General features: G+C 42.0%; 1 protein-coding gene across 9 annotated transcripts in view; it reads right to left on the bottom strand.

The window, feature by feature from the left end:
• Nucleotides 1–2217: 2217 nt before the first annotated feature.
• Nucleotides 2218–19875, bottom strand: part of ELMO1 (engulfment and cell motility 1) — a 594699-nt gene continuing 577041 nt past the window's right edge. For 8 of the 9 annotated variants that reach the window (XM_032758309.1, XM_032758304.2, XM_032758310.2 and 5 more), the window contains 3 exons: nucleotides 18250–18332; nucleotides 9514–9591; nucleotides 2218–3606 (listed from right to left, as the gene is read on the bottom strand). In XM_032758309.1, coding sequence (XP_032614200.1) covers nucleotides 3406–3606; nucleotides 9514–9591; nucleotides 18250–18332 — 362 coding nt within the window. In that variant the 3' untranslated portion in view covers nucleotides 2218–3405. The remainder of the gene's footprint in view (nucleotides 3607–9513; nucleotides 9592–18249; nucleotides 18333–19875) is intronic. The other variant, XR_004370726.2, reaches the window with a different exon arrangement.

Raw genomic sequence — 19875 nt, 5'->3', positions numbered from 1 at the left:
TATCCATCCGGCACAGCAGCCACACTGAATGACCTACAGATTCCCGAGTCGTTCCAGATCAGCTGCCTCCATGCTTTGTTCACACTCTCTGCTCTACTTAGGTTTCTCTCTTACATGGTGAACATCCCTTTTTCAAGATCTTACTCAAGTTTCTACTTCTTTCTTGCTTTCCCTTATACCATTTTGGAAAGTGTTGGTCACAACCTCCTTTCTACTATTCTACCTTGTACATATTTATATAATGCTATTTACCACACTGTGCTGCAGCTTTTCGGTTTTATATTTGACTAAGTTGCTTGTCATTTCCCTGATTTGATGAATTTTGTTCTGATTTTTACAAATGTCAATTTTACAAATTTTGTTCTTGAGTTCCTAGGGCCTATCTCTAAGCACACTTTTGATTATTGAATGGATATTTCATTTCCCCTTAAAATGAAAGGATTGTGTTAATTGTATTTTCATAAGTAAAAACAAAATGGATGAAAGGCATGCATGTCATTGGGGACACCCATTGCTTTGTGCGTTGTAAAAGCAGGTGGACAGGACATGCTGTAGTCGATAACTGAAGGATGGCTTAAAATGGACTTGCAAATAGACTCAAGAAACATTCAGCCTTGCACTTTTTCTTTTGCAATTACTATTAGCTTTCCCTGCCCTTAAATGTTGTCACAGAGGTTTGAGAGGCCAATTAATTCTTCCTCCTATGTGTTCTAAACAAAAGAGGAATTTAAACATCAGCAGATTCAAATTAAGTAATCAGTTTTATTTTGAGTAAGATGAATGGGAGAATGCAACTTGGACTTCACAGCAACATCAGTCTTCCTACTTTACTTCTGCCTTGGATTTGGCTGAGCTGCCCAGGCATAGGAAACTGCAGGCAACAGGAGATGAGTTGGAGGCGGTAGGCTCATTGCATGGGAAAAAAAAGCCTTGGGCAGCCTGGAGAGAGAAGGTGAGGTGGCCAAATATGGGCAACAATCCTTCCCCACATGGTCACTAAATGAAGGGAAACACATGGCATACTCTTCGGATCTCACAGGTCCAAAGGAGGGTCTAGGGAGGAGCTGGAGAATGCTGCCTTTCATAGTCCTGAAAAGGTTCCTATTAAATGCACCAAAGCTGGACTGCCAGAAAAGAGAGGGGCTGGATCTTCCCAACCAAGGTCACAGGACAGATACATTTCTTAAACCCAGAGTCTCAGGACCTCAGACATCCTGGTTCAGAAACATCCCTTTTTCATGGATTGGATCTTGTAACCCGTAAGAAAAAAATAATATGACTTTGTTTGCTTTCTTCGACCTAACACTTACTGTTTTATCATGATGATGGGTAGATTAATAACTGCTCCTGACAGCAAGTACTTGTTAATAACATCGAAGCTTAATGATCAAGGAATTAACAGCTTGACACTCAGGTGTGAGTGCTCTGATGGGAAGAAGGAACCCCTGTGAATGGCTTTGGATTGCAAAGGACTTTTTTTCTGCAATGCATGCAGTGCTCTGGACCATATCATCTCAAGCTAGGTCAATCTGTAATTGCACATCCTGATGACGGTAAAGAGCAATGACCTGGATGCTTCCACAGCTTGTGCTGTGAGGCCAGAGTGGCTTGTGCTGTGCCACGCTTAATACTGCATGCTTGGACCCTTCTGACATCCCTCCCAGTGCTGGGAGTTTACAATCCTGATAATGCCTCCAGTGCAAATGACCTAAGAAACATCCTTCACTGGGCTCTGACCCATAATTTATTAACCCACAGTTAGATTTATTTAGTTCTGGCTTAATTTATTTCAGGTCTGTGGGTATGCATTCTTTTCATTGCTAAATGTGCTCCCTCAAAGTTGTGATGTCTTTAATTAGACCCATTCTATAAATTATATCACGGTAAGAAAGAAAAAAGAAAAGAGAAAGTCATGGTCAAGAGACAACAATGTAAAAGGAATAGATATTTTCATACAGTGGGTCTGATTTTCTCAGTGAGTCGAGATGGTCTTCTTAGAAGTAACATTCTCCACTGATGCTCAGAGCTTGTGGTGACCTAGCAATGGTGGAGGGTTTCCCACAGCAGTGTTTTTCAAACCAATATACATAAACATCACCCAATTCAGCAGGTCTGGGGTGGAGCTGAGGGGCTGGCGTCTCCAACAAGCTCTCAGGTGATGCTGATGACTGAGTAGCAAGAATCTAAGTTACTAAATCAAAACACCAGCTCCCCAAATCATCACAATCCATTTTATTCCACAGCATGTTTAAGGGAATGTTATTTTCAGGAAGATGTTTGGGATTAAAATAATTAAAAAAAAACTGGAAATTCACACATTTATGTATCTCTTCTTTTCATTAAATATATATCTGTTTGGCAAAAAATGTTAGACTCTTTTGTACAAAAACAAAGCAAAAAAAAAAAAAAAACTAACCCAAAACTCTTGCAAATTGTAAATACCAGTAATAATTACAATGATGTAAACTTGGATGGCTGACAGCTTGACCATCCTGTGGAACTTGTGTTGCAGCAGGACCTCCCAGGAGAAGGTAACACGAAACGCTTGGATAGCAACAGCCCATCCTAGAGGCATTTAGGTTTAGTCTATTAGAGATGGAGCGAGACTACTGATTTCACCATTTGTGCTTTCAGCTAAGAGGCTGGGAGTGTGGGTGGAAATGAAGAAGGCAGTTCTGGCCTGGGGCAGGGAGAGGAAACCCCAGACTAGCTGGTGAGGAGGGAAGATTTGTCACGATCACAGTGCAGACGCAAAGTGGGCGTGGGACCTGTGGACTGTTTGGGAAACTTATGCTAGGGAGGATCACAAGGAGGCTGCGGCTTCTGCTCTTGGGACCAAAGAGGAACAGAGCAAGGCAAAAGCAGGGAGAGAGGTGGGAGGAGATTTGAGCGCAGATCTTAATTCAAGTGTAACTGGTGGCGGGAGATGATTCTAGAGAGAAGTGAAAGGAGGATGTGGGTTTCGTCTTCTCATCAAATAGCTAGGCCATTTCCTCCAGACAGGGGCCTTGGGGCACTCCCCTTGGTCTGGTGGGCAAGTTTTGGGGCAGTCTGGGGCTGCTGGCTTTCCTGCCCCAGGGAAGGAAGGGCATGCCTGCGGGGGGCTAGGATGGAAGGGCCCTTCGGCCTTCTTACTAGCCGTGGGCTTTGTTCTTGTCCCACCAGTGGACTGCAGCCATGGGAAGGGACCTGAAACAGTGGAGCCGAAGAACAGAATCAGGGCAGTGAGCAAGATGCCAGCTAGGGGCTGAAAGTTGCCGGGGCTAGAGGTGATGCTGAAGGGAGTGTGGACCCACAGCTTCCCTTTACCAAAGGAGGGTTCCAAGGCGTGGGTGTGTTTTCATTCCTCTCTCCTGTTAGCTAGGTGTTCCAGTTTTGGAAGGGGCATGTCTGGGCCCGGCCACTTCAGTTACAGTCATAGACGAAGTCATAGTTGCTGGGCTCCTTGGGAATTGGCGGAGGTGCGTCAGGGATCTGGATGTTTTCCAGGTCCAGGAGGCGGAGCTTGATTTCCATGCTGAGCAGGGTGTCCAGGTCATTCCGCGTCAGGTCGCTCATCATGTCCTTCCCGAGTAGCGCATTCAGTCCATCCGTCCAGATACAGTACTGGCAGGAAGGGAGGCAACAGCGATCGTTACTGGTGGTGATTACAGAAGTATTAATAGTAAAAATAGCTAACAGTGAATACTCATCACTCAGTAGGCTCTGCGCTAAGTGCTCTGCCTGCTTCGTCATTTCATATTCACAACAACTCAATATAAAGTTGATACTTCTGTTATCTCTGTTTTATAGGTGAAGGAACTGAGGTACGGAGAAGTGACTCAGTATTATGTAGACTGGGTGGGATTTGAACCCAGGCAATCTGACTCCAGTGCCTGTGCTCTTCTTTGCAAAGAATGCTTCTCTGTAACAGCTGAGGATTGGAGTTCTCCATGACTTGCAATGTAACACCTATGTGCAAGTCTATGACTTTTAGATATTGGTGGAATCTGCCGAACCGCCCTGGACTCAACATCAGGTGAAGCAGGTTTCTTTGCTGACTCCAGTCATGGCTCCTAGTCTAGTAGCTCATCTCAACCTGTCCTGTCTGATTCCTGGCATTCACAATGACAGCCCTGTCCCACCCTGGAGCCAATGGCCAATGGTCGTCCCACCTTGGTGGTTCTCAGCTAAAGGGCTAGGAAATAGCCTTCTGCTGCCCAGTGTCTGGCAGTCAAAATGGTTAAAATTATTGGGCAATCTTAATGGGAGGAGGGTTGGCTGCCTGTCTGGGGGCCTCTTTAGCCTTTGTCTCTAGTTCCTAAGGTTTCCTTTCACCAGGTCTCTGGGGCCTGATCCCTGGGGACATTATCTGTTTTGGAAAGCCCTTCAGAGTACCCAACTAAGAGTCTGATTCTTCTCCTCTCATAGCCTTTTGTTTCTTCAGGAGACTATGATCTCTAAGAGGGAGAAGGAGGAACTGTGCCTTGTCTGAGGACCTGCTTTTCTCTTCTTAGCTTCCCCTCCCAGAGGCTGGAGTTCTGTACTGACCTGGACAGAGAACCATGACACCTGGTGAAAGAGGCACCCCTGATGCCACCATCTCGGAAAGCTGCTTGGCGTTCTGGATGCTGGGCTCCACTCACGCACTGGAGTTAGGTTTCTAATAGCGCTATATAGGATTCTATAACAGCAATTGTTCTCCTCTTTTGTTGAAGTGGTCTTCCTTCTACCATGCACTCCAGATTCCCAACTTTACTGCCTCACTAGGTCAAGCGGCAATTCCAGACTCTCCTTAACCTACTTTGGCACTGTGGTTATCTGGACTGTATTCCATGGTAGCAGATCTCAACATAAAAGTAACCAAAGTATACTGCAAGCACTATATAAATCTCCAGTCACCATGATGTGATGGAAATCTTCTGTGATGCACATCAGCGGTCCTACTTTTTAAGCTGAGGAGATGCACGAGGGATGTATTATGAGATCTGTGTTTCAGCAGGGCAGCATCGATTTGGAGGGCTTTGGTTCTACCTTGGCTATGTGATCTCAGCCAAAGCATTTAACCCATTGAAACATCAATTTAGCGTTAAGGGATTTCTGGAAGAATTAGTGTCCTTGTGATCTGATTCTGAACATGTCTAACCATCCATTTCGTCATAAATAACCTTGACAGAAGTAGACACCTAGCTCCTCCCTTGGAGATCCTGATCATATAGATCTAGGGTGAGGAGACTTTGCTTCCTAGAAAACTCTAATGAACATGCAGGTATGAGTGCCACTGAACTCTACATTCTCAAAGACCCCTTCCAGCTTTCATGCTGTTTCACGGTAAATCCCTAAGTCCTGGGGATTACTGTTCTTTTCACACAGCCTTCCTAGGCCTGGCTAGCTTCCTAGTACAGATTAGTTTAACCCACAGGAACATTTCTGCAGTGCGTTTCTTTTTAGGAACAACAGGCGCAGAAAATTTTATTTGAAAGTACATTAACCAATAAATAAAAACCCTGTAGTACTGATACTGAATTTGAGTTGGAACTATCAGTATCAATTCATTATGTAGTTTATCTTAAAAGAAAACCTCCTAGCTCTGTCCCCAAAATGGCTAAAAAATAATGACCAACCAAGAACCACTGCACCATGGTGTGCAATGACCATAAACACACCTCATGCTTAGATTCTGGTTACTAAATATCATTTCCCACTACAAGTAATCAAGGCTCCACAGAGAAAAGGCAGGAAACATAAAGATAAACCTGGAGCACCCCATCATACCAGAATGCCAGAAAGTTATCAAAGACATAAGGGGTCCTCCCAATAGGACTCAGATGCCAACCCAATGGTGTTCCTACTTGTTCCAGACAGGATAACTCAGAAACTAATAATGACAGTAACTGCAACATATTGAGACACAATTCTGTTTAAACACATGATTTCCTACTCAACCCCTGCCCTGAAATGCCTCATTGTTCTTCTTTGAAAGATGCTTACTATTTTGAAAACTGGTAAAGAGAATCAAGTACTTATCCTGTCTACCATATGTAAATTGTATAACTTTAGGATAACCAAATAGTTGATGAGGCCAGTTTCTCTTTATATATCCCTTTAATAAACAAAGAAGGAATAATACAATTAGGATATCAACCTTTTGCAACCTCTAATGGTTCCAAGGATCCAGACAACGATCATTGGTGGCTGCTAATATCCAAGAAAGGGGAGCAAGAAGTCACCATGAAAGTACAAACACCACTGCTGCTGCTTAGAAAGGGAGCCTGAATTTTATTAATCCTTTAACTACAATTCATAGGACATACAGGGGACAGATGAATATATGAATTATATTGCAGGTTGTGGTGGGAAAAATAATACCCGCCTTCCAAAGACACCCACATCCTACTTTCTGGATCCTGTGAATATGTCAGGTTCCATGGAAAAGGGACTTAAGGTTGCTATCCGCTGACCTTAAAACAGAGATTATCTTGGATTATCCAAGCAGGCCCAATGTAAGCCCAAAGGTCCTTAAAAGTGAGAGAAGGAAACAGAAGAAGAGTCAGAGTCAGAGAAGTGAGAGGTAGAGGGAGATCTGAGTACGAAAGAGGAGGCTGAAGTGAGGTGATGAAAAGGTTCAACCAGCCATTGCAATGGATGGAGGCCAAGGAGTGCAAATGGACTCTTGAGTGAAAAAGACAAGGGAAAACTCTCCCTAGAGCCTCCAGAAAGGAACACAGCCCTGCTGACACCTTGATTTTAGCCCAGGATACTCACATTTGACTTCTGAAGTCCAGAATTGGAAGATAATAAATTTGTGTTCTTTAACACTAAGTTTGTGGCAGTTTGTTACAATAGCAACAGTAAGCTAATACATAAAGTTATAACCAGCCAGTCTAGACTATTAACATTACAGGTCTAATGACCTGTTTTTCCCAATAAATAAATTTCAAGGACAAAAGGCACATGCTCATGATTGTGAGAGACAGAGAGAGAGAAATAGAAACCCGTAGATTCAGAGAAACCTAGGAAACATGTCAACCAACTGCAATGTATGGATCTTATTTGCATTCTGACTTGAACAAAGTATGAAAGAAACAAACACACAAATGAGACAATTAGAGACATCTGAAAACTGACTGCACATAGATTAATAAATAAATACCACATTATTAATTTATTTAAGTGTGATCAGGGTATTGCAGTTATGGTTTTTAAATTGAGTCTTTATTATTGGGAAATGCATACAGGAATATTTATACATAAAATGATATCCAGATTTGCTTCAAAATAATCAGGGGTGGCAGCTGGGTGATGGTGGAAGAGTGGATGGGAGCACAGGTGAACCAGATTGGCCATGAGTTGGTGATTGTAGAAGCTGAGTGATGGGCCTGCCAGGAATGTGTGAGCTCAGTGCCTGCTCTTTCTCTTCCTAGCTCCACAGTGCAGGGGTTAAGTGAGGGGCTTCTGGAGCAAGACTGCCAGTGTTTAAATCCTAGCTCCATCTCTTACTACTTGTGTGACCCTGGACGCGTTTCTTAAGCTCTCTTGCCTCATTTCCCTATTTTATTAAATGGGGATTCTTTTAGAGTTATATGAGGGTTAACTGGGGTGAAATATACATATAAAGCATTAATGGTGCCTGGCAGAGAGAAAGCCAGGGTCGTTATACTTACAGTTGACCCTTGAACAACATGGGTTTTAACTGTGTGGGTCACTTATACATGGATTTTTTTTTTCAATAAAACTTACACCAAGTGTGCCTGTCTCTCCTGCTTCCCCTTCCACCTCTTCCACCTCTCTAGCCTCTGCCACCCGAGACTTCAAGATCAACCCGTCCTCTTCCTTCTCCCTCATCCTACTCAATGTGAAGACAATGAGGATGAAGACCTTTATGATGATTCTCTTCCACTTAATGAATAGTAAACATATTTTCTCTTCCTTATGATTTTCTTAACATTTTCTTTTCCCAGCTTACCTTATTGGAAGAATACAGTATAAAATCCACATAACATACAAAATGTGTGTGAATCAACTGCTTATGCTATAGGGAAGGCTTCTTTCTGGTCAACAGTAGGCTACTGACAGTTAAGTTTTTGAGGAGTCAAAAGTTATGGGCAGATTTTCAACTGTGTGGGGGGGTTGGTGCCCATAACCCCCACACTGTTCAAGGGCCAACTGTGTTAACCTTTCTATTGTTGAGGTATTCAGTTCTGGGAGGTCTCTCTGTGCTCATTTGATAAATGAGAATGTCTGTAATAGAACTTTCTATTGTATGGAATAATTATGGAAATAAAATGAGGTAATAGAAAGAAAGTGGTCTGAAGTAATTAAAAGTGTTCACAAGCATATGGCATTTTTCTCTTCATTGTATCTATAAGAAGTGGCAGATACGAATAAAAATCTGGCAGTCCCAGAGCATTTATCCTGATCTGGAATTAATGTACACTGGGGAAAACAGCCTTGCAGAGATTTAAATAACATCCAAAGTTCTACTATTTTAAGTAGTTTTGTATACAGCTCTATACATCTCGAATATGGTGGCCTGTGTAGAACCACAATTTTATTTAAAAACAGAAACAGTAGAACACAGTATCTATTTTCAGAAAGATGAAGGCAAAGTCTTACCCTTCAGCAAACTAAATGTCAAGTGACACAGAATTATATTTAAGCACCATTCTAAATGCAGGATTTGTGTCTAATCTTTCTTCTCTCTTTGGGATATACAATTTTATTCAAAAGCTTCAAACCAGTGAAAACCAGATACTGAATAACTTCTAAATGAGCTAAATGTCCTAGGGGAAATGGGGAACAAAAGTCAGATTCTATTAAAATGTTCTCTTCCTTTCTAAAGCTGTTTATGCAACCACACGCAAAACAAAAATTTGAATGGTATCATCTAAAAATAAAAGTTCCAAGCATGATGTTGGGTTCCAGTTTATAAAAGAAAGTTAAATCAGCCATAACTGCTACTTTATCTTACAAATGCATTTTCCTAGATTTATGCTAAATATTTTAAATATAGCTGACAGCGTGCTGCAAGAAGAGAAACAAATTATACATATAACAAGATGTCAGAAAGGAATAAAAGCATCTCGAAAATAAAATCCCAACAGCAGAGACAGCCCTAAACCTCTTAAAATAGCTTAAAGAAATTTGGTAGAAAACCTACTTCCTCAGATGTTTTAAAGAAGAGAGACCAGTTTATCTTGGGAAAATCCAGACCAAAAACGAAAAATTCAATGAAAACCAAAGCTGTAACCAGGGCCGCTTCTTTCTCTGGATTAACAACTATACCTTTGCTGCATTTGAGGCCTTTTACATCCTTTTTCTTTACCATGAACTATCAATCAAGCTACTAAGAAGCTGAATCTGTTGCAACGGGCAGTTTGTCAAGAGGTTTCTATTCTACTCCAAGTCAGCAAGATGTCCCTTGGTTCATCATTTTTTCAGGCAGGTTTATTTTTCTTAAGTAAAATTTCTTTCTATATTTTTCTCGAGAAAAGATAACATTATCTCATAAATTATCACCCCCGAGACCCTTACCTCATGCTTGTCAGGAGCGATGAAGTTCAGTTGGCAGTTTGAGTCATACAAGATGGAGAAAGCGAGTTCAAGCACCTCCTACAAGAGATGAGAGAAAACAGCACCTTAAGGAAAATCGGCACATTTCATTTTGCAGTTCCCAATGGCTGCATATTGACCATGGAATAGGGCCAGCATGTCTAGACAAGAGGAGCTGCAATGAGGCTGATGGAAGGAGGAACCATGCACTCTCAAGGTTCATGGCATGATTCCTTCTCTCCATTCAGGGCGGTCTGTGAACTATCTCATTTAATTTGCATGCAGCCCATGTAGCAAGTGTTTTCATCCCCTTTATGAGGCGGGGCTTAGAGAGGTTCAGTGAGTGTCCAAGGTGACAGCACTGCCCGCCTCCTCGCCTGCCACCAAAACTGTGTTATTCTCCTTTCTTCTTCAGCATCTCCCTTCCAGAGAGGCCACAAAAACAAAAAAAAAACAAACAAAAAACAAACAAAAAAAAACACCAGTAAACTCCCAATCAACAGCATTAAGGACTGCCCTTCCTTCTATCATCCTAAGCAGACAGAGAGGCCCACAGAGGTATGAATTCCCTAAAATGTGGATGCTACACCAGCTGTAAGGAGGCTGCTAGGTGAACCCATTATCTTTACATCTGTCCTTTGACCTTTGAGCTACTATACAGCAAAGGCTACATAAAGCTTAGGTTTTACCCAGCAGAGACTGCAAGGTATAATCGAGAAGCATGGGCTCACTCAGTGGTGATAACCTATGGAGTGCACGCAATGAGCCAGGCCCAGAAGTCTAGGAACCAAGTGACATTTTTCATTTCATTGCAGGTGAATGACCAATGGCCAAGGCACTCAGTGCCATGTCTAATATGTACATTAAACCACACTTCTCAAACTGTACATGCTGTACCAATACTGGGTAGGGCGATCATTCTAGTGGTCTGAGCAGTCAGCAGAAGATGAGAGTCATCAGCTCATCTCAGCATCCTGAGGACTCCTAGTCTGGAAGAGAAGGGCCAAGTGTATCCGAACCAATGCTCTACACTGTTCTAGCATGGAGGTTCCAGTGTGCCTTCCTTCTCTGTGCTTCTATTAGGCACCAGTGATGACCATCCCTCTCCCCTCCTGTGATCTGTGGGCCACACTGCTCAGTAATTGCCCACAAAACATTCTTTCTTAGGGAGCCAATCTCTTCACATCATTCTCTACCTTAATATCTGTTAGAGGGTTTGTCTTTGGCCTGTGACTCACAGCAAAAATGCCCCAGAAAGATAAAAGGCAAAAAGATGAGGTCAGTGCCTACAGATTTCAGAATTTCAGATGGATTAAAGAATTATTCCAAAGTGGCTGCATCCCTGTCCGGACGCAGTCCATCATCTAACTATTTCTGGCTCTCATGGAGTTCTCAGTGTCTGGTCCACTTCCAGCTGTCCCTCATTGAGAGGGGGCAGGTCTTGTTCTGAGGATAGACCTACCAGCGTCTCACACTCAGAAGGTCTCCTCACCTTGACAGAAATAGAAACAAGTGAAGGAAAGAATGCTGAGTCGTGGAATGGGAGCTATTCTGCAAAAATGCTCTCCTCATTTTCTATTCTTCTTCTTTAGGCCCTGACTCAGGCCTACCCAGTAAAGACAATAATGTAAAAAGGAAGTGTGCTGAAACAAGCAAACAAACAAAAACAATTTGCCATTAAGTATAGCATCTGTTTCCATAACCATCTCTCTTGGGCCTTCTAATTTATAATTAAAATAGTCACAGACTTATTATTAGTACTATAAATTCATACCATCTTTTTTAAAAAAAAATATGAAAATACATATCAAGAACCAGAGATGCTATGCCTGAGATAATTTCAAAAGAAAAATTCAAAAGAAAGCAAAAGCCAAATATTATTATCTGAAAGAACATTATGAGAAACTAACCTCTCCCTCTTTTGGGTAATAAATCATAAATTAGCCACCAAGGGAAATGTATTTGGCCAGTCATTCAGTAAGATAATTATAGGGAGCCGAAGTTAAGTGGAGAAAAGCATGAGACATGAACACCATGTACACACTGATCACAATTATGAACAATTCCTACTTGTGGACAGAGACTGGAAAGAAATATGGGAAATGAAAATAATTATGGTAAGGTGATAGGTCATAGGTCATTATCTCTTCGTACAACTTTTTTCCAACAAAATGCTATGCTATAATTTCAAAAATTCATAAAAATTGTTCTCAGATTCGGCATGTTCATTAAAATGATGATTTCTTTACTAATCTTAGAGTCATTTATTAGGAAAACTCTCTGACTCATACTTGAGAGATTGGAGAAAAAGGAAGGAGTGAGCTTTGCTTCTGAACCACCAGTCAGGATATTACAGTGGCGTGAGGGGGCCCTTGGAGGTAAACAGGAAAAGGTAAAGTTCATCCAGGCCCCTTTGGGCTACCCTGGATGACAAGTGCTTGACTGCTCAGGGAAATCACGTGGCCGATCATCCCTTGCTGACAACAGCTGGTGTGAAAAGCACTGCAGCCCAGATGTGCTCCGGACAGGGTGCTGAAGTCACTTGAGACCACAGTGTCAGTGTGGTTATTGCTGTGATACTTTCTCTTCTGCAGGGTGATGGAGAAGGAAGGAAAAGGAGGGAGCATGCAAACTTTGGGCTTTGCCCTTCTATGACATATACCACTCATGACGTGAATGATCAGAACTGTCATGACCTAGATTCCTGATAAACACAGGCAGGAAATGGGAAATTCGTGAGAATGTCAATTCCCACTTTAATTTCACCAAAGCTGCCTGGGAGGGGGTGGGAGGAATTAATTCTCTGAGCTGCATGTCTGTGTTAAAGGGTGTTATCACTTATAATGGGTTTTATTGATGTCTCTGGCTTGCTATTGTTGAGTCATTGGTGAAGGTCAGCTCTTCAGCACTTGGAGCAGGGAGGCTGCAGGGCCGGGAACAATGGCACCTCTCAGGCTAACACTCCAGAAACTGCCACCTGTCCACACTGTCCATGAGGGAGAAGGCGCCAGGTGGTGGTGGAGTAGACTGTCACTGATCTGCGCCCCGCTCAGGGCCTACTTGCCTCCACACACCACAACACTCACTTAGACATCGAATGCTCAGAGGCTTTGTTGCTCATGACTGAAGCTCTTTTATTCCTCTGGATTTAATGCAGTGAAAAAGTACATCTAGAAGCAGCTTCTCTCCATTCTCTGCTGCACTGATGCCTGCTTGCCACCTTGTCATGTGGAGGAAGCCTGAGCTCTAGGGAGAGTGGAGGCAGAGGAAACTGAACATCCTTCCGTGCCCTGAGGCCCCTGACCTTTTCATTCAACACTCTGGCCCTGGGACAGATGACAAGGTACGCTGTGTCAGCGGATGCTCAGGAAAACGGTTCCTGGGTTTGGGGACTGCCATCTTCCATGGGTCAAATGAGGAACCGACTGATAACAAGAGTAGAGTTTTATGCAACATATTTTCAGTGTGCAGTGTAGGTTGCCAATCCTTACATTGTTTGACGGTAACTCACCACATATGGCCATTTTGCTAGCATTCACTTAACTATGTTGGTTATCTATCCAGGTCATTATGAGGGTAAAACCTTTTGATAAAAGACACAGGATATAACTTGGCAGGTGTGTGGGGGTTAAATTATGGTCACAGAAATAGCAGTAGACTTCAGAGCTATAGCGTATTGCTGCCCAGATATCTATGAATTTGAGTTTCTATTTTAGAAGGCAAAAAACACTCATTCATGTAGTACATAACAGAGATTACCTTCTTCAGGCAGTTACAACTCTCCAGCCCCAATCTATCTTAGCAGCGTAACCGGCCAATAGTTCTCCAATCCATATTCTTCTCCCCATCCCCATCCATCCTATACTCTGGATTCAATGTTCCCAATTAGAGGATGTTTTTCACATGAGCAAAGGCCCTTGTGCCTTTTCAGACTGTTTCCTCCTCTCAGAAAGTCTTCTCCTCACCTCTTTGCCTGGCCAATTCCTTTTCAAAAGCTAGATCAGATGCCATGTCCTGCATCATCTTTCTCAACTCTCCCAGGCTCCCTCTGTCTTTAATTTTTTTTGGCATAGACATATTGAATGTAATTGCATATTTAAATATAAATCTTATTTACTGGACACCTAGGGCCAGGGGCCAGGTCATATTTATCTTTGGATTCCTGGCACCTAGGACAAAGGAGATGCTCAATACATTGTTGAATGAATGAATGAGTGGATGATGAATGAAGTAAATATGAATAAAGGACTTTTTGGCTAAGACCAGGGTTTTCAAACTGATGCTAGAACATCAGCTTCAGTAGAATATGCTTCTTATTTCAGGTTTAAGCATCACACTGGAAAAACAAATGCTTAATTCCGGCAAATGGGAAGATGGAAACTTCTCATACACCAAATATACTCCTATCTGAATCAATGGATCTTCACTCTAGTGATTTCATGTTGACTGTTGAACTAAAAGCCCCAAATCCAGTGAGACAAGTACCAAGAATGCCCACCTTAAAGCACACAGCCACAAATCAGCTTATTCTTATAAATTATAGAGTTTGAATTTAGAATCCTTAATCCTTGTAAATCAAAACCTTCCAACTGGATTTCCATCTACTCATGGCAATTCTTTTCAAGTCTCAATGAGAAATTTTCTGATCCCTGTGTGCAAAACCCATCATTTCTTGTCTCCATAAAAATGTGCCTGCTGCACTGACCTCTGTTAAACATAGTAGACTCTAAGCTCCAGAAAGACAGGACCCCGGCTACTCCGTTTACATCCTATGCTATTTCAGGCACTCCCATGCTGACTGAGTGGATGACTGACTACATGAACAAATGCCTCTGCAATAGACACCTCAAGGGAAAGGGCCAATTTTCTTCTTTCTATTCTCAGGGCCCTGCTGGGAACATCAGCAGAGACTCAATGGGTGAGAGGATGATCAGTTACCAACACTCTGCCATTAACAAAGTATCTCTTTTACAGATGCCAGTGTCTCAGTTTGCCTGCTCAGTGATTAAGTTAACCATGGGTCTCATGGCACAAAATGTCAAAAGCCGTTCCATAGCTGGAAAAACTGTCCAAAGAGCCAGCAATTTGCCTTGGTTGTCATCCATCCACTGTGCACTGACAGACCTCTTATGAACACATTTTGGTCGATTCTCCTTTTAAGCTGCAGGTCCCCCTTTCCTACCCAGAAGTCCCAGAGGTAGACAGGAGAGCACCTCTGGAGTATGGGGAAAGGGGTGTGGGTTGGGGGGTTCAGCAGGTAAAATTGTGGCTTTCCTTCTGCCTTTTGATGTTTTGCTTGATGACATGGTATATATGAACACTATTAACATTGCAAGACAAGTAAATTCCATGTATATGCTAATTAAAGGGCCAGGCTGCTTGAAATTCTGCTAGTCTCATCCCTCATGGCAGACTGAAAGAGCCCAGGGTAGCTAGAAATATGGGCCAGTGAGTCCCAGGAAGTAGCCTCTATTTGCAGTCTTATCTGTTTAGTGGCGTACTCCATCCATCCATCATCCTCCAGCTGTCCATCCATCATCCATCTATCCATCATCATCCATCCTATGTTTTATGAGTGTCATGACAACATGTGAAAAATAAAGGTTGCAAAACATCATTTACTCAGTTTTACTTTTTTAGTCTCCTTTAAGGAGAGAGGAGTCTGATACAAGAAGGCCGAATATGCTACCTCACATGTTCAAATGAAATCATCTCCACATCTGTTATATTGGTGACTCTCATTTTTTTCTTGGTTAGCCAGGCTGGAAGTTTATCAATTTTATTAATCTTTTCAAAGTACCAGCTTTTGGTTTTGTTGATTTTCTCTACTGATTTCAGTTTCACTGATTTCTACTCTAAATTTTATATTTCTTTTCTTCTGCTTGCTTTAAGCTTAAATTGCTCTCCTTTCTTAGTGTCCTAAGGTGGAAGCTTTATTGATTTTAGTTCTTTCTTCTTTTCTAATGTAGTCATTCAATGCTATAAATTTCCCTCTAAGCACTGCCTTCACTGCATCCCACACATTTTGGTAAGCTGGATTTTCTTTTTATTTGGTTTGAAACATTTTGTAATTTATCTTGGGAATTCTTCCTGGAACTGTGGGTTATTTAGAAGTGTGTTGTTAAATTTCCAAATTTTGGGGGATTTTCCAGCTGTCTTTCTGCTGCTGATTTCTACTTTAATTCCACTGTGATCTGAGAACATACTTTGTATAATTGCTATTCTTTAAATTTTTTAAGATATGTTTTACGGTCCAAAATGTGGTCCATCTTGGTGAATGTTTCCTTTGAGCTTGTGAAGGATGTGTATTCTTTCGTTGCTGAGTGGATTATTCTATTAATGTCAATTAGATCAAGCTGATTTATGGTGCTGTTCAGGTCATCAATATTCTTGATTTTCTGCCTGCTTGGTCTATTGATTACTGACTGAGGGATGTTGAAGTCTCCAGTATATTGATAATAATGAATTTGTCTATTTCTCCTTTCTGTTCTATCAGTTTCATAACTCATGTATTTTGATATCTTCATGTTAAGTTCAGACATGTTAAGGATTATTATGTCTTCTTGGACATCTGACTTTCCACATTCCATGGTGATGGTTTGCCTGCAACCTCAGTTCTAGGATAGGTCCAAGAAAACTTGTTGATTTCCATTTTGTTCTGCTTTTTTTTTTTTTTTTTTTTTTGATATGGAGTTTCACTCTTGTTGCCCAGGCTGGAGTGCAGTGACGTGATCTCGGCTCATCGCAACCTCCACCTCCCGGGTTCAGGTGATTCTCCTGCCTCAGCCTCCCACGTAGCTGGGACTACAGGTGCCTGCCATCACGCCTGGCTGATTTTTTGTATTTTTAGTAGAGACGAGGTTTCACTACATTGGCCAGGCTTCTGGTCTCGAACTCCTGACCTGGTGATCCACCCACCTTGGCCTTCCAAAGTGCTGGGATTACAGGCGTGAGCCACTGCACCCTGCCCGCTTCTCCTTATTCTGAGGATGGAAGCACAACTCTCAAGCTCTTTACATGTTGGGGCTGAAACAGGAAGTCCCTCCACACCTATTTTACATAATTCCCTCTGTCTTTATTTAGCACACTTGAATTCTGGCAGGTTGCTATTTTTCCAGGTACACCCCTCCTGGTCTTCTCTGAGTTGCAGACTCCCAGACCCCTATTATTGCCAATTTCTCTGCACTGTTTCCAGCTCAGCCCCAAGTGTTATGTAGCTATGGGGACCTCCTTGGCTGAAGCTGAGCAGAGCCAGTGCTCTCTGAGATTGTGGAGAGAATACCTGACATGTGCAGCATATGGTAATCCTGGCTGGTGTTGAAGAAAGTCTGCTCTGCAGGAGGCAAACCATGAAAACTGGAGATTTGCTGCTATAGCTAAGGATGCTTCTCTAATCTGCTGAGCTATAGAATCTCTATCTCCCCATAGCATGGAGAAGAGATAAATGGAAACCCCCATTGGTGCTGTGTAACAGATAGGCCACAGATCCTGGCCTCTTGGGCATGCCCTGCCATCAGTATGCTTGCCAATCAAATGCATTACATGACAATGCTGTGATGGGTTCAACAAAGTAGGAGTTCCCATGGAGTTGAGGTGAGTTATAAAACTTAAGAAGGAAAGATCTTACAATCAGCCTCTTCAGCTGCATCCCCTGCCCTCTGCCTTCCTGAACAGTATTTTCATAGTACTTTTGTTTTTCCTTAACTATAGATAGGGCCATCCTGCAAATAACTGGATTCCTTTTGTCTTATAACAATAGACATTACAGAGGGGAAACTATTTATTTTAACTCTGATTGGTAAATAGATTGTGTATCATTTTGGTGTCCCTGTTAGATACTGACACTGGAAATAAAGACGCAACCTATGATCTATGTGACATTTTTGGTACCAGATTATCTGGGTGCTCCAGATAATCTGGATGCTTTTGTTCATGAATGGTATAGATCACAAGATTCTAAGAGGCATAAACAAAGCACTGGCTCCCTAACGGCCTCTCCAAGGGCAAATACTTCCAGTGGGCAAAAGAAATTCTTCTGTCTTTTCAAATAATATTCCCTCCTGTGCTCTCTGTAATGGAACGATAATGGAATGGTTGGTAAACTAGGAGGGGATGGTGAAAGGTATTGCAGGGCTTAAGTAATACACACCTCTGGGAAAATTTTCTCCTTTAGTCTGAGTTGGAGATATTTCACAGCCTACTTTCCACAATGCTGAAGGGTATCAGGCCTTTAAAGTTTTCTAAGATTCTTTGAGTCAGCTTCTCTCTGCCTGTCCCAGGCTTCGCTGAGATCCCGGGGAGGATATTAAGAGCATGATTACAGCAGGAGAAAATGATAGATATTGGGGTGGAAGTTGGAGAAGGGAGAAATAAACATAAATGGGGGAGGTTAGGAGAGGCCCAGGGAATGGATGGATGAGCAGAGAAGGCTCAAGAGAGGACAAAGTGACAATAGTGAGGGCAGTTCTTAGGGTTGGAAGTAGATAGGAAGTGAGAGAATGGAAGAGATGGTGAGCATCAGAAAAGGGGTCAGGAAGAGAAAGAATAAAGGTAAGAGATGTAAAAGGAATCGGGACAGGAAACAGGAGAGCTGAGTAAGAGATATGTGTCTGAACACACGCACACACACAAACACTGCTACAAAGGAGGGCTAGGCTGGCTGCAGTTGCTGACTGCACTGGGCAAATAGAGTTATTTGCAATAATTTGGAAATCATACCTTGTTTTGTTTAAGGGCACCTTTCTCTTTCATATGAGGGCAGTCCTTTCCCGTCACCACGGCTTTGATATCTGCCACCGGCACTGCAATTCATAAAAGAAAATGCAAGTAACTACACCATGTCAAAACTTTGATGTCAATAAAGAAACAGGACTAAGCACTGAGTCCGCTACTGTAGTTGCCATGCCCAGAAGCTACTGCAAAAAGAGAAAAGAAGAGTGTTGAAAAGAGGAAGAGAAGCCAGGTAGTGTCCCAGGACTAGAAACTGAAATATATCTTATATTCTGGTAAAAAGCATCCCTGGAGAGAAAGAGCTTGCTTGTAAGCAGAATTTGGTTCAGTGAAACAAAGACCTAAAAAAACACTCATCATGGTACTGTTTGAAGTGATGGCATTAGAAGCAGCAGTAGAAATAACAGTGATTGTAATAACAACAGTGATACTCATACTGATATTACAGAGGGCTCCTGTGTGACAAGAGCAATGCCAAGTGCTTTACATTTATCAGTATCTCTTGTTACAGCATTTGCATCTATTTAGCTTCTGAGTTTTTGGATAATGAGAGAAAGCAGCCCTATCTCAAAAAATTTATCCAACTCTAAACAGTTCCGAACTCTCACTCTCCAAAATCTCTTTCTCTGCCATCTCATTAATTCTGTAAAGCAGGTTTTATTATCCTTGTTTTACAGACAACAAAACTAAACTCAATTAAATAAAGGGAGAATTCCTTTCTGATACAGGATTCTGGAAATAATGAAGTTAGACAAAATGATGTTATCTCTTGTCTTACTCTGGAGTTGAAGGAAGATAAGAAAAGATATGGAAGGGTTTGTGCACTTAAAACTTCTGTTAAGATCAGGTGAAAGAGGCTGGGAACAGTGAGTGGCTCATGCCTGTAATTCTAGCACTTTGAGGGGCTGAGGCAGGAGGACTGCTTAAGGCCAGGCCTTTGAGACCAGCCTAGGCAACATAGGGAGACCCTGTCTCTACAAAAAAATGAAATGAAAATAAAAAATTAAAAACAAAAAGATCAACTGAAAGAAAGAAGGCAATAGGATGGTTTGGAACCTTAATTTAAAATAATGCAAAGTCATCTGCCCCTCTCCAATCCCTAACCTTCCAGCCCCATATGGGTTTATGAATCAAGGTATGCACACTGGCTAGTGTGGCTTTACCAAGAATTTGGGATGTGCGGGAATGCCAAGTAATCAATTCCTTAGACTCTCTTAATGATGAAGATGATGAGAGATTTCACAGTTAAAGCTCACATCCTTTCATTGGGAAATTGGGTTGTGAAGGTGACAGATAAGGATAAAATTACAAAATACCTAGAATATTAAAACATAGACAGGAAGGCCTCAAAAGCTAACATTTTCCAGGTACCCTAAAATTACTAAGAACTTGGTCCATATCTGTTGACACTCGTAGAATATTAAAACAATAGACAAGAAGGCCTCAAATGCTAACATTTTCCAGGTACCCTAAAATTACTAACAACTTTGTCCATATCTGTTGACACTCCTAGGCCTCTCTGTAACTCTAAAAGTGGGGTTGTGATGAGTCCTCCAGGAATCTCTGTAGGTTTCCCTGCCATATCTCACCACATCTTGCAACCTGATTCTGGAC

Source organism: Hylobates moloch, unplaced genomic scaffold (assembly GCF_009828535.3).
Source record: "Hylobates moloch isolate HMO894 unplaced genomic scaffold, HMol_V3 SCAFFOLD_1, whole genome shotgun sequence".
Lineage (NCBI taxonomy): Eukaryota > Metazoa > Chordata > Mammalia > Primates > Hylobatidae > Hylobates > Hylobates moloch.
The sequence above is the reverse complement of the archived record's forward strand: the minus strand, read 5'-3'. Positions and strand labels throughout refer to the sequence as shown.